General features: G+C 37.9%; 1 protein-coding gene across 1 annotated transcript in view; it reads left to right on the forward strand.

The window, feature by feature from the left end:
* The window catches only part of CNTNAP2 (contactin associated protein 2), a 1,356,851-nt gene that overhangs the window by 741,301 nt on the left and 591,154 nt on the right, over window positions 1-24,396 (forward strand). Inside the window, exon 13 of the mRNA XM_014787667.2 lies at window positions 3,905-4,105. Coding sequence (XP_014643153.2) covers window positions 3,905-4,105 — 201 coding nt within the window. The remainder of the gene's footprint in view (window positions 1-3,904; window positions 4,106-24,396) is intronic.

The raw sequence follows: 24,396 nt of genomic DNA on the forward strand, positions 1-24,396 counted from the left end.
CCTCTGTCTGGAAGACTTTTCCCCAGACATTCACATGGCTTGCTGGATAATGACCTTACTTATTTAAATGTCGCTCTCAGTGAAGCCTGTTATGATTTCCTCTGTGTTTAAAAATGCAGTCCCCCTCACACATCCTATTCTTCCCTTCCCCGATGTAGTTTTTCTCCTCACCATTGTCTCTTGCCAATTAGACGTATTATTTTAATTTTTTACTTATTATCTGTTTTTTCCCCACTAGAATGTAAGCTGCAAAAATGTGTGAATGCTTTTTTCTCTGTGGTTTCTCTCGTGCCTAGATCCGTATCTGTCATATAATAGGCACTCAGTAATATCTGTTGAATGAAGGAGTGGGCTATACAACAAATATAAAGATGATAGTGCGCAGGGGTTTGATACTGAAATGTGTATGGTGAGATGGGTGGAAGTAGAGTTTAGGGCCAAGAAGTCACTAGGACTAAAGTATTAGAGACTCATCAACATTGACAAATTGGTTAAGGTTTTTAAAGTTATTGACAGAGACCATAATGGGTGACCATTTTTTTTACTTGCTTAAATTAGTGTTTGCCTTTATGAACATTATTTTGTGTACATTCAAAAAGGGTTTATGATCCTTTAAAGAAAGGTCAGATTAGAATGCTATTCCATCATGAGTTGAAGAGTGTTCTGGAATGTTGCTACAGGACAAGGTCCTGGTAAGGATTTGTTAAAAAAAAAAGGAAAGTATGTAGTGTCAAACGTTTGAGAATTCTATGCCAGAAGCTGATTGTAACGAAAAGAGATAAAATTAGCCTAATTTAATTAATGGATCTTTAATAAAGTGAAGGTAAATGTGCAGGTCTGGATATAAATGATCAGTTTGTTGTCAGAATCGTGTCAGAAAGTGACAGAATTACTAAAATATATTGTAGCTTCTTTGCTATATCAGAAGAACTAAAGGAAGGTGGTTCTGATCAGACCAAAGGGAAAACTGGAAAAATAATTATCCTATAGAAAATGTATTACTACAGGGGCCACCATAACTGGACTTGTTTTAACTGATTTAAGAAGAGCAAGCTGGAAAGTATTCCAATGTGGAGGCACATTGCTACAGATGAAGGGAAATTGTGGCTCAAAGGCCTGCAGTGGCTTCTCCAGAGTCTCTCGGGATAGTCAGAGCAGAGCCAGAAGGAGAACCAAAGTGACGTTAAAAAGTTCCTGGGTCAAGTATTTGTATTCTGTTTATTTTTGTTAATTTATTCTTCTATTCAACTACTATTTTTTGACGGCCTACCATGTGCCAATTACTGTTCTAACACTGTGCCTACAGCGTTGAAACTGTCCCTGCCTTCTTTCCTTCTAATATAGGGAGACAGACATTAAAAAATAGAGAAAGGGGCCAGCCCGGTGGCACAAACGGTTAAGTGCGCGCGCTCCACTGCGGCGGCCCGGGGTTCGCAGGTTCGGATCCCGGCGCTCACTGACGCACTGCTTGCTAAGCCATGCTGTGGCGGCGTCCCATGTAAAGTAGAGGAAGATGGCACGGATGTTAGCCCAGGGCCAATCTTCCTCAAGAAAAAAGGAGAGGATTGGCATCAGATGTTAGCTCAGGGCTAGTCCTCCTCACAAAAAAAAAAAAAAAAAATAGAGAAAATATGCACTAAGTCAGATAGAGATACGTTCTATGAGGAAAAACGAAGCAGGACGGGAGACAGGAAGCAGCTGTGGTGGGCGTGGGAATCAGCAAAGGAAAAGTTGGGTTTGGAGCACAGAGCAGGAGGAGTAGGCCTGGACCCTGAGGATTTCCCAGGACAGACGGCTCCAGCCAGAGGAAACAGCAGGAGCAAAGGCTCCAAGGAGGGGCTCGCCTGACATCCTGACATGTTTGGGGAACGCCAGGAGGTCGGTGTGGCTGGAGCCAAATGAGTGCGGGGAGTTTAGTAGGGCTAGAGGGAATGGCTAGCCGCAAGGAGGGGCAGCATCATGGAGGGCCTTCGGCTACGTCAAGAACTAGATTTTTACTCTGAACTAGACCACGAGGGTACCACGTAAGGGCTTTGAGCAGAGGAGCAGAATCTGGCTAATATTTGAAACGGCTCAGCCTGGCTGCTGTGTGGAGGGTGGGTGTGAGGGTGCAAGGGTGGTAAGTGGGGGACTGGTTAGAAGTTACTGTGGTGATGCAGGCGAGAGGCAGTGGAGGCTTTGACAGAGCAGTGGTGGTGTGGGGGTGAGAAGTGCTCAGATTCTGAATAAATACTGAAGGTAGAGCGGACAGGATTCACTGACAGCTTGGAAGATGAGTGTAGAAGAAAGCGAGAAAGTAATGGTGACTCCAAGGCTCTTGTCCTGAGCAACTGGCAGAATGGAGTTGCCATTTACTGAAAAAAGGAAACTTTGTGAGGGACAAGTTCAGGAAGTCTTTCTTCCTTTGTCATTTATAATGTATCTGTTGAAAAAACTAGACTGTACGATCTATAGAGTTTCCCTCAGCATGGATTTGCTGATTGTTTCCCTTTGGTTCCATTTAACATGTCCTCTTCTCCCCTGGAATTCCTAGAAATTGGCGGTGAGGACTATAAGCTTGGTGAAATTCCCGTTTGCTTTTTGCCCACACTGCTTCACATGTAGTGTTGTGTGTTCCTTTGCTTTCATTTTTGGTTATGTTAGCAGCCATGAATAATCATTGCTTAGATCCTACTTGTTAGAAGTTAGAAAATGACGATACTCTAATTCTATTATTTAGTATTCATTTGTGAGCTGAAATATTTCCACAAAGGCAGCATTTAGCTACATTACGGTCCATGTAGTTAAGGTAGGCTAAATACTTGATTCTTTGCCTTTATTTCTCAATATTCAGAATAACGAGTTAGTTACCTAGCACCTTCCAAAATCGAACATTTCTTTTTATTTTAATGAACTCATGGAATTAAATATACTTGATGTATTTTATTCCATGTTATCAGTGTTCAAATCTTATCAATGTTCAAATCATCCTTCTCTGGCCCTGGAGGTTTTTGAACTGCCCTCTGTCTCCAGTAGCTTGTTTGTTTCTGACGTGGCAATATGTTCTAGGCTCATCCTGTACATTTCCAGCTCTGGAATCAGTCATGTCTCCAGCGAGCCCAGTTTTCTCTTAACGGAAAATGGTATTGAGTGATGACAATCCGGTGCTAGAGATTGGTCCCTGTTTGTGGGCTTTTTCGGTGGACAGAGCTAGGACATATGTCTACATTTTTAAAAAGATAACGTTATCATGGGTTCATAGTGATGGTTTTAATTCAAATTGAGAAGTTTATAGGGTTTCAATTTAATCTCATCGTTCTTATATCTGCTTCTTCTTTTCACACATTGAAATTTTCAGGGTCCAAAACACCAAGATAATTCCGCATTTGCATTATCCCACATGTAGAGAGCATTTCAATAACAGAGAATGCAGTGTCTAATTTTACCTGAAAGGTCAGGGTGAAAAGAACATTTGTTGACAAGATAAGGATGCATATTCTGACTGGAGCAAACAGCATGTACAAAGATCCAGAGGTGTGAGAGAGCGTAGTTCATTCAGGAAAGAGCAAATCCTGTTCTACCGGGGGAGTGATGGGTTACAGAGCCAGGAAAGAATGGAAATATCATGGGCCTCACATTCAATGCTGTGGACGTTATAGCATCAACCAGATACTCAGGCTGTTTGTTTTCAGGATGTATCTTATGTATGTTTTTAATAAAAAATATTACTTTTCTACTTTGTCAATATGAGCAGAACTTAGGTGTGAGGAAAGGGCCGGAGTTACTTTAAAGATTACTATCCTTAACTCTATTCCTCATCAGTTCAGGGAAAACATCAGTGAAAGTGTAGCTCAATTATTTTCTGACATTTGAAGAAGCATTTGCATACTAATGACCCATGGTCATGGCATTTTTCTCCCCACAGAGGACAAAGTGTGGACCATAGTGTCTCACGATTTGCAGATGCAGACGACAGTGGTGGGCTACAACCCAGACAAATACTCGGTGACACAGCTCATTTACAGCGCCTCCATGGACCAGATCAGCGCCATCACCAGCAGTGCTGAGTACTGTGAGCAGTATGTCTCCTACTTCTGCAAGATGTCCAGGTTGTTGAACACCCCAGGTAGGCTGAGAATGGAATGCTACTTTTAATTACTATCTCAGCTGGTGCTCGGAGTTACCCAAACAGTACAACAGGTGTGGCTTATTATCTTATAGTCCAGTCTTCGAAGTAGAGGCAGCTGTGAAAAAGTAAAATACCACTTGTTTTCTGGGGAATGAAGCTAAGAAAGTATGATTTTTAAATTTTAAACTTACAGATTTTTCAATTTTGTATGTGTATATACGTGTGTGACTGTTTCTGGTGCTTAACGATCAGTAGGTGCTTTGGGCAAAAGTTTATGAGAGCTCCTTGTGAATTTTCAAGTAATTCCCTTTGAGTTCCTCAGTTGTCTTGAACATAAAGATGAGAGCATTCTCAAGGCCGTCTGCAGGTAAATAGTGTGTAGAAGAATGACAGAATTCAGGGCTCTTTGTTTTCTATAGTCATTTAACAGTATCTGTCTCAAGAAGTCTGACCTCAGTTCTTTTTTCATGATGGCTTACTTTAGCAACACTTCAGGATGTGTGTGTGTGTGTGTTAGGGATATAGAAAATGGAGTTTCCAAAGTAAATTCTGGAAATATCTTTACTGCAAGAGCCATGCACTCTGGGGTTCTTGACAGTAAATTCAACGTGTTGACAGAAAACTAAATCTCTCAGTTTATAAAAGCATGTGCTTTGAGTCCGAAAAACACAGGTTCATGCTTTTCAGCCTTGCCATCCCAGGGATGTGCATTTGGGGGAGTTAACTGAACTTGTCTCAGTTTCCAGTGTCTTTTTCAATCAAATAGGGATCATAATGCCTATTTCAGGGTGATTGTGAGAATTGAATGACATGATATACTAAATATTATAGGGTTTTATACTCAAGGACTTAATAAATGGCAAATAGTATATTGCTTAATTGTTTATATTAAACAACTTTGGAAGTGGAATTATGCTATGTCACAGACCAATAGGCTGTCTGATGCCCCAAATCATTATTGTATTGGAGCCAATGTTATAGGGAGTAGCTTTTAGAGAAGAATTATAAGCAAAATGATATACAATATTCTAAAGATCTGAGTGCTTCTTATGTGCAAAGCCTTGTGCTAAAATTACAGACAAGTGTAACTCATGGACTCTAAGAAAGTAAAATCTGTAAAATGTGAAAATGATTGGTTCAGACAATTAGTGCCTCTGCTCTTTGGAGAAAGAGATGCTTGTGGCTGGGATGTTGAGGTGATGCTTCATTAAAGAGGTAGAAAGACACTTCGAGGTTGATGAAAGAGGGTAAGCAAAAGTCTAGAAGACAGAATATGAATGATCCTTTGGGTCATGGTGAGAAGTAGTTCAGCAAAAGCAGAAATCAGGTTGAAGAGCAGTAAGAAATAAGGTTGGAAAGTAAAAACGGGAAAAACTGTGGTGGAAACTGAATGCTTTGCTGCAGAGCTGGGACTTGTCTCTGAAGGCCTGTGCTTCTCAGACTTGAGCATGCATTAGAATAACCTGGGGAGATTAATAAAACACATATTGCTGGGCCCATCCCTGTTTCTGATTCCATAGGTCTGAGGCAAGGCTCAAGAATTTGCATTTGGAATGAGTGCTGTGAACTGACTTGTGTCCCTCCAAAATTCATATGTTGAAGTCCTAACCCCCAATATGACTGTATTTGAGATAGGCCTTTTAGGAGGTAATTAAGGTTAAATAAGGTTAAATAAACTGGGTTCCTAATCTGATTGGATTGGTGGCCTTACATAAAGAGGAAGAGAGAGCTTTTTCTCTCTCTACACCATGTGAAGATATGGTGAGAAGGCAACCATTTGCAAGCCAGGAAGAGAGCCCTCACCAGAAACCAAACCGGCCAGCACCTTGATCTTGGACTTCCAACCTCCAGAACTGTGAGAAAATAAACGTCTGTAGTTGAAGGCCCCAGCCCGTGGAATTTTGTTACCGCAGCCTGAGCCGACTGAGACAATGAGTTCCCAGGTGATGCTGATGTTGCTGGACTAGAAAACACTCTTGGTTCCTACAGCCCAGCTGTTTTTCTGTTCACCTTCACTTATCACGGCCTTTTGTTACTGGATCCTGTTCCCAGTGCTAGGAAAAGTCAACCAAGGATTATAGAAGATCCAGGACACTAAGCACAAGAGATGAATCCCATCAGCTTCTCTGCACTCAGTTTCATGAGTGAGGGCTCCTTATTGAAGTTCATTTCAAAGATTTCAGCCCATTAGTCTCCAATCCTGGGTAGGGCTAGGGGGAGGGCAAATTGCTGACCGGATAAATAACTTGGTACCATCAGCTTTATTTATTTTTTTAGTTTTTCCATTTTTCTATTAAACTCCCAAGTGAACTTGCACTTTTCGATTTTTGCTCTGGTGGTTAAAAAACACAATGCGACTTTTAAATAAGTGCCACTTATAGCTCAGGCACCAGGAGAATTAGGTGGGAGGTAAGAGAAACTGTCTTGAGTGCTCCTGGTCTTGTGGTTCATTCCTTTCTCTCTCTCATTGACTCCCCATGTGTCTCCCCCTGGCCCCTAAGGAACCTCACACACTTATTACCCTCATTTTCAAAACATAGGATGCCCAAAACATCAGGAAAAGTAGGATAAATTTCATTTTTAGGCAATACTTCTGTTTTCCAATCATAAGCTAAACACACTTCTCTTTAGCCTCCAGACACCTTTTCAGGGGAAGAACTACTAAATTGAAATCAAAAGTTAATTGTTAATCTAAACGATAAACACACTATTTTCTTTGTGTTTCCAGACATTTGTAAATTATTATTGTACTTAATAAATTGTACTTTAAAAATAAGTTTGTCAGAAGCTCCCTGCCTTTTGAACACCCTGTATGTATCAAAATTTTCATTCACATAGGCTTGGTACTTAATAAATGTCTGCTGATTGGAATGAAATGAAAATATATAGTTTTAAATATTATCTCATATAACCTTCAGGCAGTTGTTTTTAAACAAGTGGGTGTGTCAGAATTTTCAGGCTTCTCAAAATGCTGATTCCACAGCTTATCCCCAGAACTCTGATTTGATAGAGCTTGGTCGGGGCCCAGGAAGTTTTGCTTTTAGAAAGCGTCTGTGGGTTATTCTCTGGACCATACATCGGGAAATACCATCTTTACGGTGTGAAGGGCTCTCGTGTTGGACCACATGGATGGTGCCAGTCCTCCATGTGGGAGAAGACTGAAGGGAATATTGGAACTCGTCTAACCAATTGAAATAAAATGGCACGCATAATTACCTGTTCCTTCAGCTAAAATAAATTGGCATTGTAGTATTTTTTAATTCTTTTCGTAGATCAGTCTCTAAATATTGTAAAGTAAATTTCAACCTACCCTTCTGAGTCATTTTTCACACTCCCAATTTCTATTTTCCAGGCTAACTAATTTGTAGAACAGCTGAGGCAAGGAAAAGACGTTTGATATCACAAGCTTTCTTGTGTTACTGTATTCTGGATATGTTCAAATAAGAAAGAACACAATTTAATAAAAATCTTTAACTTGCTGTTTGAAGGAGCCAATGTTTGCTGTAATTGGTTTTTTTCCTCCTTCCTGGTAACACTCAATTTTAAATATCCATTTACTTGTTTTTAACTAAGACTGAATTATATTGGAACTTCTGTAGTAGTACTTGTGACATCTGTTTGAATACAAAGTATATTCATTATAGTCATGGTAATTAAAATGAATATCGAATAAGTTTGTAATAGCTATGTACTTAAAATGTTATTCTTTATTTTAAGAGCTTTACCCTCAAGAGTTCATTTGGAACTCTGTAGTTTCTAATGATCCTTATGATAAAGAGTTGATTTTGTCTGCATACGGACCTCATTTTTATTTTGATAAATGTTTGGTTGTACCGTACTATTAGCTAACAAGTGTAGAATTTCATTATTGGTTTCTCACAACTTTTACAAGGATAGTAATATTTGACTTGCAATGTTATCTCTTCTTTTTATTACTGCAAAATTTAAAAATTGAATCAACTTTAAAGTAATGATTTTGCCATTCTTTATGGTCATATCCATTCTTGCATTGTAACTATTAATTCAGTTATCCTTAATAAACTTTTAAAAGACATAGAAACAAGACAAATAAGTTATTTTATTCCATAGAAGAATCTGTTTGTAATGAGGCATACCAATTTGGGAATGAATAAATTAATTCTACCCAAACGCAGAAAACCGTTAACGGCTATCCAAACCCGAAAGGAAGCTAACGTGTTTTATATTTATATCCCCATAACTGCAGATATAATAATGTCTGAAATTATGAAAGGCAAAAGTCATGAAACATGAAATCTGCTTCTGAAATAAATACCTTAAGAATTTGAATTTGATAAATGAGACACGAAGAGAAAGTTTCATTAGATCCCACTAAATAAAGTCTTAGCCAACAATCTTAACGCTTTTAAATGGCCAAAATATTTCTCTATATTTGGACAAGAACTATTAGCCTGCTTTTAAAATGCTTATTTGTATATCTTAGATGCACTGTACTCATATATTTATTTTACAAATCATGCTGCTTTCTAATTAAGAATTTTCTGCTGAAATGTTTATTCCCTACATATGTGAAGATTTATCTAATTATAGATATATAAAACTGATATGTTTCCTTTATTTCTGACTATATTCAGTGTTGTTTTTGTTGCTTTCCAGTGTCTCGATTCTTTTAATTTCTCAATGTAGTCTAGTTCTCATAAGTCATAGTTTTATTGCTTCTTTTGTTGAAAGAAGCAATATAAATTATCCATTCTTTTGGGTAGTTTACTATTAGATTTTGTATCTATTGAAAAGGAGTTATGTTCACAATTTTTGCCTATAAAGTAAGCTCTGTAAAATTCAATATACTTTGATGATACTGCACTGTGATTTAGTGGTATCCAAAAAACAAGAAAACATGACTCGGGCATTGTAACTTACAACCTATTGTTAGAAAAAATTTCTAAACTTTCGTGAAGTTATCAAGAAAGTGAATTTTCCAAGTTTGTGCAGTGCATTATAAGAAACAATGATGTTTAACTCTTGAAATAACATAGATAGAAACATTGCCCCATTGCAACAAAAGATTAGTGTTTTCAGTAAATGAGATTTATTGTGACTAGTCAGTATATTACTCAAAAGAGTAATCATTTAATTAATTATTGGGTTAAATAATTGTACTAAAATTGGAGGATACAATTAAATGGGACAAGCAAGGAAGATAGTAATAACTCAAAGGTAAAATTAGAAAATTAAATCTAGTAATATTCCACTCCCAGGCAACTAGAATCTTCATAGAGGGTGCTGTAGTTAAAAGGGACAGAATAGTCACAGGGAGAGTGGGTAGAGGCTGTTTCAGCAATATGAACAGGAGTTGATGAAAGTCTCAACTAGAATAATGGATGAGATGATCAACAAATATTTATTGTTTCTTATGTATCAGGAATTTTGTATCAGGCTGAAATGTGAAGGATTCATACGAGTTAACTAAGAAAAAAAAATGACAAGGAATTCCAGGTTAGAGATGTCAGGATGTGTGGTGATTCTGAGATGGAGGTCAAGGGACGCAGTACTGTGAAGGAAATGAGAGAGGTTGGAATGGCTGGAGGAGAGAGCTTGAAGATGAGAGAGATAGGAAAGGAGACTGAGGAGCTCAATCCAGAGTCTCTGCATGAGGTTAAATATTTCACTGAAGGGCAAAGGGAATGATTTACAGTAGGGTAGTTCTGGCTGTTATGTGAAGTATAGAATGGAGGAAGGGCAGAGTTTGTATGAAGAGACCATCTGGCACAATGTCACAGGAGTATAGATGAGACTAGATGACCAGAAGAGTCAGTCTTCCTGGAAGATTCCTCTAGGAATTAAGAGGAAAGTTTTTTTTTTTAAGTTTAAATAGTAGAATCAACAGGATTTGTGATTGCTTCTGTATTAAGTAACTAACTGTAGAGGGAGGGAAAATGCAATCTTCCCATGTACCCAGGAGTAAAGACAAAGCAAATGACTGTGAACCGTTGTAATGCCTTCATAAGGTGACTCAGAGAGGTCATGGGAGGAACAAGAAAAGAAAATAGAAGGAAAGAAAACACTAATTTGAAAAGTAATTGAAGGAGAGGATGTAGCTAACTAAAGGGACTCAAAAGTAATGATCAGAACAGTAGGAAGAAAATCAAATGAGGAAAGCCTTATAATGGGGAAGCTAAGGGAAATGAGTGTTTAGCAATAAACAAAGTGAAGAATAAACAAAAGCAAGAAAACTAAGATGTGGTCAATGGTGAGACATCCCAGAGAGGAAGCCAGCCTCTGGTACTGGCTGTTGGGAGGCCACTGGAGTTTCATGTTGGTGAGGTTGGTGGATGGATCCACTAAAGAATGAATGGGAAAAGGAAACAGCAAGTGAAGGTTTTCAAAACGTTTGATGGTAAAGGGATGGATAAATACAGAAGAGCTGCTTAATTGGAAGGCAGAACCAAGCAAGGGTTTGGGAATTTTTGATATTTTTAAGGATGAAGGAGTTATGAGTAAGTTTATAAATGGAGGAGGCAGTGGAGAGGATGAAGCTAAGGATATAAGACAGAAAAGGAATATAATAGGCCCCAGGAGAGAAAAGAGAGTATGGAATTTGCCTTGGTAAAGAAGAGGAACACCTGCTCTGAGAAGGAAGATAAAGAAAAGGGTAGAGATTTTCATTAAATTCTATTGACCAATACCATTCTTGACATTTTATCTCATTTAATTCTCAAAGTTATGCAAAGTAGATTTCATTATCTCCGTTTTGCAAAATAGGGCTCAGAAATGTGAATAAACTCACTGAAGCTCACTGTAGCTGGAAGTGGGAAAGCTGGGGTTCAAATGAAAATCTATCTTATTATAAACCTTTCTTTCCAACACACTGAAGAAAGCATGAATATGTAGAGAGGTCAAGCCCTGCCACCAAAGTGAGGATAGAACTAACCCCAGCAGGACCCATACCCACCCCCGTCTCTCCAACCACCGTGAAAGAACAGTTTCTCTCTTGTCATTTATTTTCTCTGTCTGTGATTAGAAATGCTCTTTGCCAAGAAATCTTTGGTCAATATTTCTGATTAATAGGTTAATCTTAAGGTAAAATTTGTTTAGGAGAGCTTGACTTCTACTAAAAGGTTACTGAATTTCAACTTGCCAACTTTTTGAGCTTTGAGGTGAGACTTTGAAGGACATTGACCCTCTATAAAATTTCTGCCATTTTATTTTGTGAGTGCCTATGTGTGTAGCTTAGTTTTTGTGTGTGTGTGTGAGGAAGATTGGCCCTAAGCTAACATCTGTGCCAATCTTCCTCTATTTTTATACATGTGGGACGCCACCACAGCACGGCTTGATGAGTGGTGTGTAGGTCCATGTCTGGGATCCAAACCTGGTGAACCCTGGGCTGCTGAAGCGGGGCACACGAACTTAATCACCACGCCACCAGGCCAGCCCCTGTAGCTTAGTTTTTTTAATGACTAAAATAGGAATGAATGGAAACTTTGAAGTTATCCTATGTCCCTCTATATTGTTTAGAAATTGTCTTCTCATGTACTTAAATCATAAACATTTTCATGTTTGTATATTATATTTAAAATTATCCATTTTAATGACATCATAAAATAAGGATAAACCTAATTGGTCAGATTTTATAAATTGTGTTTAAAAATGCCTCTGCTCAACAGGATACTAAAAAAAAATCCAGAGTTTTACTATAAAAATCCTTTGAAAATATCTAGAGTATTGTTAAGAAATTGCTCAGTTATTCATTCAGCAAACATTTATTGAATACAAAATACTCTGCTACCTGCTGTGAGAACACAAGGAGGGTAAAGGTAATACTTTTTAAATAGCATTTCCCTTAAAATACAGACTGAAACTTTTTTGTAATGAAAATGAAATTATTTTGTATATGACATAAATACTGAAGGAATTTTACTAGTACATCTTGGATAAAAGATTGATTAAATTTAGAATTCATAATACTTTCTAAAAATTTTGATTGTGTATTTTGCGTTAGGTAATCCCTCCTCCCCTGTTTGCAAAGGTTGCATCTGGAGAGAAGATCAGGAGTTATTTGGGGAAGCTTAGGAATGGGAGGAGATAGGGGTTTGGAGTTCTTCTGGCCAGTGTATCAGTCCAGGTTCAACCCGAGAGATTGAACTGTTGAATAAAAGACATATATTTAGAGTTTATTGCAAGGAATTAGTTTAAACAATAGTTCCACCTGGCTACCCATGTCCAAAATTGGGGCACACACAGGAAAGGAGGGCTGGAACTCTCGGGAAGAAACTGAAGCTGCTGTTCAAGGTGGAATTTCTTCTTCAAAGGAGCCTCAGCTCTACTCTTAAGGCCTTTCAACTGATTGAGTCAGGCCCATCCAGATTATCTGGCGTAATCTCTCTCTTACTTAAAGTCAGTTGATAATGGCCTTTAATGACATCTACAAAATACCTCATAGCAACACCTAGATTAGTGTTTGGTTGAATAACTGGTCACTGAAGCCTAGCTAAGTTGATACATAAAACTGACCGTCACAGCCAGTAAAGATTATTTATTTTAAATGAACAACAAAGAAACCCTTTTCTAGAGTCGCAATTATTTATTCCCTCAATTGTGTAACATACACCTCTGTATGTCATCATAGACAGGTGAAATCCACCTGTTAGAGGTGTTGACAGGTCTTTTATTCTCTTGTCTCTCCACTTCTGATGAGAGTACAGATGAGCCTGGTTTCATATTATCAAATAAAATATTATTTTATATGGTGATAGCAATGGCAATTTAAATGAATCAAGTAGATCAATTTTCCTCAGGAAGATGAATCAGAAGACAAAGACTTTCCTTCTCTCTGTATTATTAAAAAGAAGAGAAAACTATAGATGGCTTTGTTCCACATCTTAACCAAGAAGGCTTGTATCCACCAGAGAGATGGCATTAGCAACTCATTATTCTCTGAGTTCTGCCTAAAATGAAGCATCTCCATTGATCCAAATAAGAACATAACCTTAGGAAAACTGGAGAGTTGTTCAATCATCCATCAACATTATTTTGCAGTGTTTGTTTTTTTTTTTTGACTTATAATTGGATCAAATCCCATTGCTATGCGAAGTAAAGGTAATGTTCAAGAATCTCAGAGAAACAAAGTTGAAGGAACTCTCTTTTATAGAATTATATATGAATGAAATAATGCAAAAGTTTTAGTTCAGAGACTGTATGTTTTCCAAGTTGTTGTTTTCCAGCAATGAATGGTAAAACTTCTCTCAAATACTGTCACCCAAATGGTGGCTAGATTCTATTACCCTATTGTGTTTGCTTACTATGTCCCAAAACCAGTGACTGGGTGGTTTTTATAGGACAGAGAGTAGTGTTGCAAAGTGTTAGTTGACTAGGAATGCCACAGCCACTTTGATCTTCACCCCTTATCTTAAATTCTCTTAAAGTGTTACCTCTTTTTTTCTCTTGGTGTTGGATCTGGAATTCAGGCTAAATATATTGTCGTCTATATAGTTGGATAAATAATACCTAAAAATAATTATCACCAAATTAGATTATGATATAAATGAAGGGAGGGAAAATGGCGTTAGTATTTATTAAATGCTTACCATGGGCATTTATATGTATTGGCTCATTCAGTCCATCCCCAAAATTTTGTAAGTTATATATCACTATTTCCATTTTATTACTGAGAAAACATAATTTCAGAAGGGGGAATTAACTCACTGAAGGAAAAACAGTAAATATGGTGCTGAGAGTCTAAACCAAGGTTAAAATCTAGGCTTATATGCCTCTAGACCCCATATATTTTCTACCAAAATGTTAAAAAAGGAAAAGAGGGAAGGTGGGAGGGGGAAAGAAAGAGACAGAGATGGAGACAGAGAAAGAAAATGAAGCTGCCTAATAAGTTAATAAGATTGGGAAATTTTTAACTTCATCTCAATTGTAGCATTAGTATCTGCCTTCAGGATAATTAGAAATGAAGGCTGAAGCATTTATGTCAAGCAGTAGGCCAAAAAGACATTTATAGGAGCCGTGAAAGTGGCATTTTGAAATCCTACCTTTTTTTCCTCAATATCCTCATTTTGGCCCTGACAAGTATATTAAAAAAATATGGTTTAGATGACAATTTGTTTGGAACCATATTGAAAAACATTTGATGTGAAGGAAACAAAAACATGCCTTTCCTTCTACAGAGCACTTGACTTTCACATTTTTAATATCAAAGTATTTCAAATAGAACAGGTGAATTTCATATTGATGAAATAGAAAAATGTTGCAAAAGGTTATCCACTTCTTTTCAGATGTAAGAGATGCTAACACAATGTTGACTTTTTCTTTTTTTTTTTTTGGATCTTTTCAGAAGAAACTCACATACCTAAGCCTAACATATGCATTGTGCCCACCATTGGTTTCTTACCTTATTAATTTGCTGTTGACAGGTTTCTCAGAGATCCTATTAGAATGAGGAAGGGCGGAGTGGCCAGGTCTGCCATGGGTGGGCGGTACCTGAAGTGTGGGCCCTAGGACACTGACAGGGACGTAGAAGTCAACCAGCAAAGATGTAGAGATTTACTTTCTAAGGGTAGGGAACTGTTTTCTGTCAAAAGAATAAAATAACTCTCAATTCGGTCTTGTAAGTGGGAGAGAAGGGGACAAGGGGAGGTGGCTCCACACTAGGTAACGGGAGAGAGGGGACGGAGGATGCAGGTAGTGGGGGCATGGGCAGGAGGACAAGGCCAGAGGGAACAAGTGAAAGTAACTAGAACAAACAGCCCAGTCTGCTCTTCCGTCCAGCCAGACTGTTGATTATATTTAATATCTCATAATTTGTATGAAATCCTATTAATCTAGTTAGCCCAAATGTTAAAATCAATTCATCTTTCTTCTTAGAAGGCAGCCATGTAAAGGTCTCTAGAATCCCCCAATTTTTTATTTTGTTTCCGTTTCAAAACATCAAAATGGTAAGGAGATCAAAGCAACAAAATTACAAGGATCTATATTATGAGATGTTCAAGTCTACTGAATGAGGGTTAATACATAATCATGGGCAGACAGAGGCTTCACCTGTGTTAACTGCAGTTATGAGTTTGCATCAAGAGGCCTAGTAGAATAATTTATAAGGTTTTTATGTAAAATAGGAAGTATTAATGAAATAATGTCAACCAAAGGGGAGAAGTAATGTGTACTTCCTACATGAGCAGTCATTGCACAGAGGTCTCATAGACTTTCATAGTGACTTGAATTTTGGAATCTCTAGATACATATTATCCAAACTAATAAAAGGCAGTAAAAAGTGAATTCATATAGTAGATGATTTTAAAATGAATATTTGGTTTTGGAATCTTTTAACATAATTTTTTAGGTGTGAGTGTAACCAATATCTAAAAATGCACTCTAAACATGATAATGGAGTTGTAAGATAATCAATGACAATGACTTCTTTCCTCCTATCCCTGGGCAGTTTCTTTTTCTTCTTCCTCCCACTCTTGGAATAGATATTGTTCAGATTAAGCAAAGCACCCACCTTCACTACGTATATATGTATTTTTTTTCACCCGTTGGGGTATGTACCGGTACATATGTCCCTGTGATAATATAATGTATCTATATGTGTTTTAAATACACAAATACCACCCACACACTCACACACACACAGCCTCCACCGTTCCAAAAACAGCTAGCCAATCAGAATCCCTCCATCGAAGTGTCCCTGAAATGAGAAACTGGTTAGTTCTGACGGGCTCCCATACTATGTGCACAGACTTCTTGAAAGAAACAATACACAGAGCTTATTTGAAATGAAAACAAATCAAATTACTTATATGGGACAGGTGTTTGCTATTAAAGTTGAAAACTGCATTTGTGGGGAAAATAATCAGGCTGGAGATAATTGAAAGTTGGCTGTAATTTACCAACTTGTTAACTACAAGTGAATTTGAGATTAAAAGTGACAGAGGTGGAAAAAAATTAAAACTAAATGTAACTTGATATCATATTGAAACCAGAGTATTTAACCTAGGACAGACACATATTCAGTGGGGAAGTGTTGGCTTTTGTCAAATATGGGAGATAAAGATCTCAGGTAACATAGACTAAATAGGAATAAAAAATAATCTAGGATAAGAATAGTATGGAAATATATAACTAATTTTTTTTTTAAAGAACTAGTTTTGGGGCCAGCCCGGTGGCATAGTGGTTAAGTTTGCATGCTCCACTTTGGTGGCCTGGGGTTTGTGGGTTTGGATCCCGGGCATGGACCTATGCACCACTCATCAAGCCATGCTGTGGCAGCGTCCTGTGTACAAAGTAGAGGAAGATGGGCACAGATGTTAGTTCGGGGCAGGTCTTCCTCAATAACAAAAAAAAGGAGGGAAGATTGGTAATGGATGTTAGCTCAGGGCCAATCTTCCTCACCAAAAACAAAAACAAAAAGAAGTGGTGTTTCTACCACCACTCAGAATTGCTGTTATTCTGTTTTGTGTGTCATCTCAAGGTAGGGACAATGCAACTCAGGTAAAATGTGTGTAGGCATGGTTCAGAGAAATAAAAAAAAAGAATAAATAATCTGAGGAGGAGAAATATAACATATGTGGAAGAAAGGTCTATAAAAAAAGAAGTCCTTGTGAAAATAAAAATAATGTTGCCTTGGAAATTTGACTTTTGGTGAGAAAGTAGAAAAACAAAGAAATTGAGCTTCATTTATATTAAAGGATTTAGTAGAGATTTTATCTGAAGCAACTTCTTAGGCGAGTGTAGATGAAATGCTTGCCTATGCATAGAATTTCAGAAAGGAAGAGAAAGTTAGCTTGCTGCATCACATTCTGGTAGCTGAAATTACATCATGTGGAGAAGCCTCGAAGGCTGTCTCTCAAGATATCTGACATTACCTTAATGAGTTTTCTACGATTCAAAGTCAGATTCCTTTGATAGAACTTGATTTATCAGCACACTCTAGTTTGATCTCAAATATAATCAGAGTCTGCAAGATTGAGATCGAAATCTAAATGCCACTATATTAATTTAAAATTAGAAGTGTAACTGCTGAGGAGATGGGATGGTCTGGCCGGCACATTCCATGCAGGCAGTCTACATAGAGAGCCAGATTATAAACCAGGAAGCCAGTGTATCCATTTGTAATGAAAAATGTAACGCTGAAGGGATTGGATACTTGTTCTCCACCCGGCCAAATCTCTCCCTGTAGGATGACCATATGGGGAGCCAAATTAGAACCAGATGCCTGCTTCTTGAGTGTGGAATGGCAACACAAGGAGTAAATTATGATTTTAGAGGTAAAGGTAACAGGCTATTTTTGGACGATGGAGCGCTTTTCCTTGGGCTGTAGTCGGATACAAAGTTCATCTTACTGCCTATCCTCGCGCTTCTGTGTTGGCCTATCTCTCCAGCTTCCTCCTGACCCGGTCCTTTATTGTTTAGCTCTGTTACTATTCAATCAGATTACAGTGGCATCTTGGCGGCCTGGGAGCCATTTAGTCTCTTTGTGGTAATTTTGTTCCAATCGTTTCATTAAGTTTTGATATTTTAGTTTAACTTGCAGAGGATAATCTTATTCTCAGAACTCTTCAGGGAGGTCCCCAAGACCCCAATACTGACACCCTAAAAGAGACGATTTCTTACAGTTCTTTCCAGTCCTATATTTCTGTGGGAAAAAAATGTTTCTAATGCTATGTTATTGCACACAGATAACTGAATTTCCTTTCCAAAGACTAGAAAAGGCAAAGAAAAGTAAAACTGTGTAGACTTAGAAGATGTGGCCCATGCATGACTAAATCCTTAATGTTTTCTCACTTCTGAGAGGGGAAAAAAAATGATGATGATTGAGATGTTTCCATTCATTGCCAGGAAACTTGAACTTGGGCTCCGTATGGGGATCAAATGGAATATGCAGATATAGTACTTCACTTTTAGCAGCTTTTATAGATATTTTGATCATTTTCTTCATATTAGAGCTTTCAATTTGGAATTGAGTATGAAGATGAAGAAACACTTGCTCAGCAAAAAAGTGTTATGACATATTAAACCATTTACTCCCTGGGAGCTTTTGTGATAATAGATACTACCAAGATGGAGAAACCATTGAGGTGAATAAACCTTATTATCTGTGTGTTATTGTTGAAAATACTTTATTATCTGTGTGTTATTGTTGAAAATACTTTTTAATGGGCCGGCCCCGTGGCTTGGTGGTTAAGTGAGCGTGCTCCGCTGCTGGCGACCCGGGTTCGGATCCCGGCGCCAAGACCGACATCGCTAAGCCCGGCCATGCTGAGGCCGCGTCCCACATACAGCAACTAGAAGGATGTGCAACTATGACACACAACTATCTACTGGGGCTTTGGGGGGAAAAAATAAAATAAATAAAATCTTTAAAAAAAAAAAAAAAAAAAAAGAAAATACTTTTTAAGGCAAGCCATGTGTGTTTTGCATGGAACTCCACTGGAAAGCTCTCAGATGATGGTATAAAGAAAGATAAGACAGAGGAAATATAAGTAGCAATGACTATTGAGTAATACAATTAATTTATAGCCAGATATATTAAATTTGTTTAAGATTGACAGCAGATTTACCCCTGGGAAAGAAAAGGAAAGAACAGAATGGATTTTATTTTAAAGAACTCCTGAAACCCACCAGGATGTTAGGATGTTGCCTAATGAGGTGATGTAATATAAAGCATCACTTGATGAGAAATTTGCATAATGCCTTTTTTCCCTAAGAGATTGCTTTGGAAGAATAACAAAGAAACTGAAATGAGGTGGAAAACAAAATAACAAAACACAAATATTTTCTCAGTGTTTGCAAATATTAAAAATGATTTCCTATCCTCTGATTCATTAGCTCTCCTGAGAGCCCACCTGGAGGTCCTCAGAATGTAAAATGATACTTAATTAATACATTGGGATTTAGGTTTCTTTATAACTATGCCACTTGAATAAAAAATATTCATATCTGTTTATGAGTAATGCAAAGCAGTAGTCGTGTGAATTATGCCACGTTGCTCAGGACCAGACAAGCTCCTATAAACAGCTTTAATTTAAGCACAAACTGTCACGGTAAATAAGGCCAACCCTTAACAAGATTGTTCAAAGAAGTCTGTCTTTTGCAATTTATTCTTTTCATTTTATACCTTTTCCCTTTTAATGGAGAACTTTCTCTTCCTGTAGGTACCTATTTTCTGACCAACTCTGTTCATCCAAAGAGGAGAAGGTTTTGGTGCTCTATTCTTTAGATTGTTCTGCTACCCCGGGGTCCACATATCTCCCCCCTGTTACTACTCCCTTCCCAATTTCACATGAGACCTAGTGCTCACATTGTCTTGCTTTAAAATCCTCCTTACAGAGACGGGAAAGACTCTGCTGCCAGACGTTTTACGTTTGTTGCTTAATTAAATTTTAGTATAAAAAGGTTTCAGTCGCTGCACCACCTTGTACATTTTGGTTTGCATTTAAAAGTCTTCATATTTAATTTTGAAATTGTTCATTTATTCCTTCATTCTCTGAACTAATGTTTATTGACCATCTACTCTCTTTAAGGTATAAAGCTAATTTCTGAGGGGGAGGTTAAAAAATGAATAAGACCTGGATCCTTAAGGGAGTGATCTCCTATTAAAGGTGTTTTAGACAGCTTCTGCCTAGACAGACGTAGGAGGGTGGGAGACTGGTGAGCCTCTGAAATCACGCTGTGTCTAACATTGGCCCTAAAAATATACTTCTTTGAGGTCTTTGTTGAGCGAGGTGTGAGACAGATGGAACCGTATACATTCTTTCCCCGTCAGCATCCTCATGCCCCCCACCCTCCCACAAACATACACATTAAGACATAAGTGCTTATATCCACACTCCTGTCTTCAGGGTCTGCTGTCCTGGTTGTGGTTGTTATAAACCTATTTCCTGATGATGTACATGTCTACCCTGGGCCCCTTTCCTGCGCTGTGCCTGCCTTCCTCTCCCAGCCATATCTTGGATATAATGCACTGGTTAACCCAGCCCCAAACTTCCACAATTTCAGTGTTTTCTCTTCCTTTGTCTCAAGAATTCAAATGTTTTTATTGCATATTTGATGCAATTTTTTGAGAATATAATGTCCTTTTCTTCCTGTAACTCCTCTTGTCTAACATTCTTGCATTTTAACTTTAAGCAGTATATTTTTATTTTCTGGAAACAGAATTTGGGCCAAAGAAATGTTTAATCCAGTTCAGTAAGTGTCAGCTCCCCACTTTGAGCCTAAAGCAGCCTGTCTGAGCTCTTTAATCGTAGAATGTGGTAGTTGTGCGGTACTACTGAGCTTTGGAGAAAATTCCTCTGCTCTGCTCTTCCAAATTCAGCTGCTTCCTCTGCTGATTGCTTCTTGATCTGAGCACCCTCTAGTCTACCAGCCTGCACCATCTCATAACACTACCCTAATAGAAGGTTTGACTCAGTCACCAAAGCTGTTTGCCCTTCACATCTGTGTCACTAATAAAAGTACCAAGGCCCTCTCCCTAAGTGGTCCATCATCCCAAACTCTCAGGGGATACGCTTTAGTCTTGGTGCTCTTGTAGGTTTGCAAGAAAGGCCAGTCAATCCTTTCTTAGAAAATTCAATATGAATTTTCAGCTTATTTCCTATAATAGCCAGATGGTACATGTATTAATCCAATACACACATTCGCCCCACATCTGACATATAATGTAAATGCAATGTCAGACACTTTGCCCCGATAAGTACCCTCCCCTCCTCAAGGACCCTTTGTCCTTTACAAACCACGTTCCAGATTCTGCATCTCCAGCACAGCCTGAAGGGTGACATCCCAGTGTTGTCAGGAGTCATTTAGCCCACTGATGGGATGGCACAGTCCCCACATCTGCTCCCCAATCAAGGGGCTGATTAACGGTGCATTGCAGCTCCTGGCGGGAGAGTAGGAAATAAAATTAAGGTATAGGGCTTGGGCAGGGAATTCAGACGAAACTATTTGGGAAATGTCGCTAAGCAAGATATAATTATCTAACTTATGATTAGCCCAGAACATCAGGCCTACCATCCCTAAAGGCTTCTTTTTTTGCAAAGAGACAAGTGATACCATCAAGTAGCAGATGGTGCTCTTGTATGAGTGCGGGTGAGTAATGGACAGTTCTTACCTTAAAAGTAGCCTGCTCAGAATTTGGTTAGAGGAATTCCTATTGGTGCTAACTCATTAGCTTAATAGTTCATTATTTCTATGTATTCCATTCCTTCGGGCTAATGCAATTAGGTTTAAAAAAAGCATTCTGGAAAATTTCAGTAATGTCTCTATAGGCCTATTGACCTCTATCATCTGATCACCTAAAACTACCTAGCAAATTAACACAACCAAGGGAAGCCAACAAATTTGATTGATTAGAACATGACTCCAACAATTTTTGGTTTTTACTTTATTCCTTAAAAATTCTCTGATATATTTTAGTTTATAGAAAAGAGAAAATTATTCGGTTCTAGAGTGTGATTTTTGCCCCACTGAATGCTTCAAAGGCCCTAACGTGTGGCTCTGTAAGTAGTCCTGTAATTACAATGTTGTCAAAAAAGAAAAAGCTAAATGAAGTCCCTTTGCTTCAAGGAATGTACTGTGGAGAGAGGGTGATCCAACACCAGGAAGGGTTTATGGCTTCTTTTACGTAACAGACAAGGTTAAACGTGATGGAAGATCTAGTCATTCTTTCCCTTGGTCTATTACAGGCATCTTAGGTTGCTGAAAGCAACCTGGCCAAGAACTCGCTGTCTGTAGGACATGGTTTTCAACTGTGTTTCCCTCCTGAAGTGACATCCTGGAATTACTAGGTTGTATACTGTTTGCAACTATAACCACAAAAGCAGTTTAACTTCTAACACCCTTTATTTCTGAATGTGGGCTTGGTTATTTACCCATTCATCTATCCTGCAACTCATTAATTCTTTGTACCAGCATTTCGTGAATATCAAAACTCAGTGTAAGTCCCTTTGCTAAGTTCTGTGGAGAATAAAAATAAAGTACAGTTTTCTGTGTACCAAAATCTGATAATCGCTAAGACATTAACAGAGTATTAAACTAATATAAATTTTCCATTTTATTTAGGAGGTGGAAATGCATAGTAGTGAAATAATTTAAAACAGACAAGTTTTTATATAATCATATATATACATATATATAATTTATATGTATGTATATATTCTGTATATATAATTTTATATAGAAATATAGTTTTAGAAGTAATAAACATAATTTCCTGTAATTACTTGTTTAACAATAACAAGTAAAATGTCTTAATGCTTATAAGTGACTCAGAAAATATCCATTTGTAAACTGATCAAGCAGAGTAATTATTCATTTTTGGAAGATAAGGAGAAAACAATAACAAGGTACCTTACACTTTAGATTAGGGCTTCCTAGCCTGTTTTGGATCAAGAAGTTTAGCTCCACAAGCACAGTGTTGCTGTCTCTCTAGTTCATCGCTGTATTTCCAGCATTTAGAACTGTGCTCAGCACACGGTACTAAACATGACTATAGTAAACATTGGTTGAATGATTGAAGGACAGAATGTAAAACCCTTTCCATGATCTGCAAAGATACATGAAGCATCTCCACAGGGAAATGATGTGGGTTCACACACCCTTTTACATACATTTCCGGGAAGCCATGGACTCCCCTAACAGTCACTCACAGCGGCTGGGTTAAGAACCCCAACCTTAGCAGAAGAAGAAAGGAAACAGACACGATACATACAAAAGAGCATCGCCCCAAAGCAGAGAGCCCAGCTGCTGTCATGGGCCAGGCCCCCTGAGATGTCAACGTGATGCTCGGGGGTATTGCTGCCCACAGCAGATTTGGTGTGAAGTAACTTGTTTTTAAAAATCAATTGTAGCTAATACTCCAAGATTATTCCAAATATTCAGAGTAAATACAATGGAGTAGGGAAGCTCATGCTTTGAAAGTTTGGGGGACAGAGAGTGATGTTTAACATCGTCTTACATATATGTCATTTTTGGCCTTCAATGCCATAAGGGAGAAAATTTCTCTATTAAAGTATCGTATTGTTCCTTTTTAGGATTAAAATCATTTAAATGATTGAAAATAGTGAAATTATTCCTACACCTCATACACACTGCAATTTTTGTGCCTGTAATTGTGTCCCCCACAAATTCATCTGTTGAAGCCCTAACCCCCAGTACCTCAGACTGTGACTATATTTGGAGATAAGTCCTTTAAAGGGGTAATTAAGTTAAAAAGAGGCTGTTAGGGTAAGCTGTAATTCAGTCTGATTGGTGTCCTTGTATGAAAAGGAGATTAGGACCCACCCAGGGACACCGGGAATGTGCAGAGAGGAGAAACCACATGAGGACACAGCACAAAGACAGCCATCTCCAAGGCAAGGAGAGAGGCCTCAGAAAAAAAACAAACCTTCACACACCTTGGTCTTGGTCTTCCAGACTCCAGAACTGTGAGACAATAGATTTCTGTTGTATAAGACGCCCAGTCTGTGGAATGGTGTTATGGAAGCCCTAGCAGACGAATACACCATCTTTCATCTCATGGATAAATGTAGTGTCTTCAAAAAATGAGAATAGACTCATCATTTTACTTCATAGCATGTGGTTTTAGTATCCAGTTGCTAAGACTCTACCTAGAAGAGTAGCTACTTTGACAGTATTATGGATAAATAATACCATATTATTGTTAAATATCCTTTCCATATACGAAGGAAAGAAGGAAAATAATATTTTATAATATCAACTCTTTGCTAGGCAACTTCATGTTATCTGTTTTATTGTTCAAAGGATGTTAGGAGGTAGGTATTGTCAGTCGCATTATAGGGATGAGAAAAATGAGGTGCTTGTGGGTTTGATCAGTTAGTAGTGCTCCTGAGTTACTAACTGGCAAACCCAATGTTCACATCCACATTTAGACACTAAAACTCACACTTTCTTCTGGACATCACGCTGAGAATCTCTCTGGGTCATCATGTTCTAAGGTAAACCTAAGATGTTTGCTTGTTAAAGACTGGAGTATTAGTTGTCACTTAGCTTTAATGTGTGAAGTGATGACACTTGAAATGTAAAACCAAGGGTTTTTTTCTATCTGTGAAGTTACCAAAAAATTAGCATTTTCATTTTTTTTCTTCACTGAGAAACATAACCAGCAATTAACATAAAAAGAAAGAAATGTGACTATCAGGATCCTTGTGCTTTCAAATCTTGTATTTGTATTAAAAAGTCAGAGAACATGTAGTCAAGACTAATCTATTAAAGTGTTCATCTTGCCCCTAAGATTTAAGAGATGATCAGTTCAAAAAACATCAGTTTAGCATGAGATAATTTTTAATAATGAA

This window comes from Ceratotherium simum, chromosome 1 (assembly GCF_057802395.1).
Source record: "Ceratotherium simum simum isolate JZ-2026a chromosome 1, ASM5780239v1, whole genome shotgun sequence".
Classification (NCBI taxonomy): Eukaryota; Metazoa; Chordata; class Mammalia; order Perissodactyla; family Rhinocerotidae; genus Ceratotherium; species Ceratotherium simum.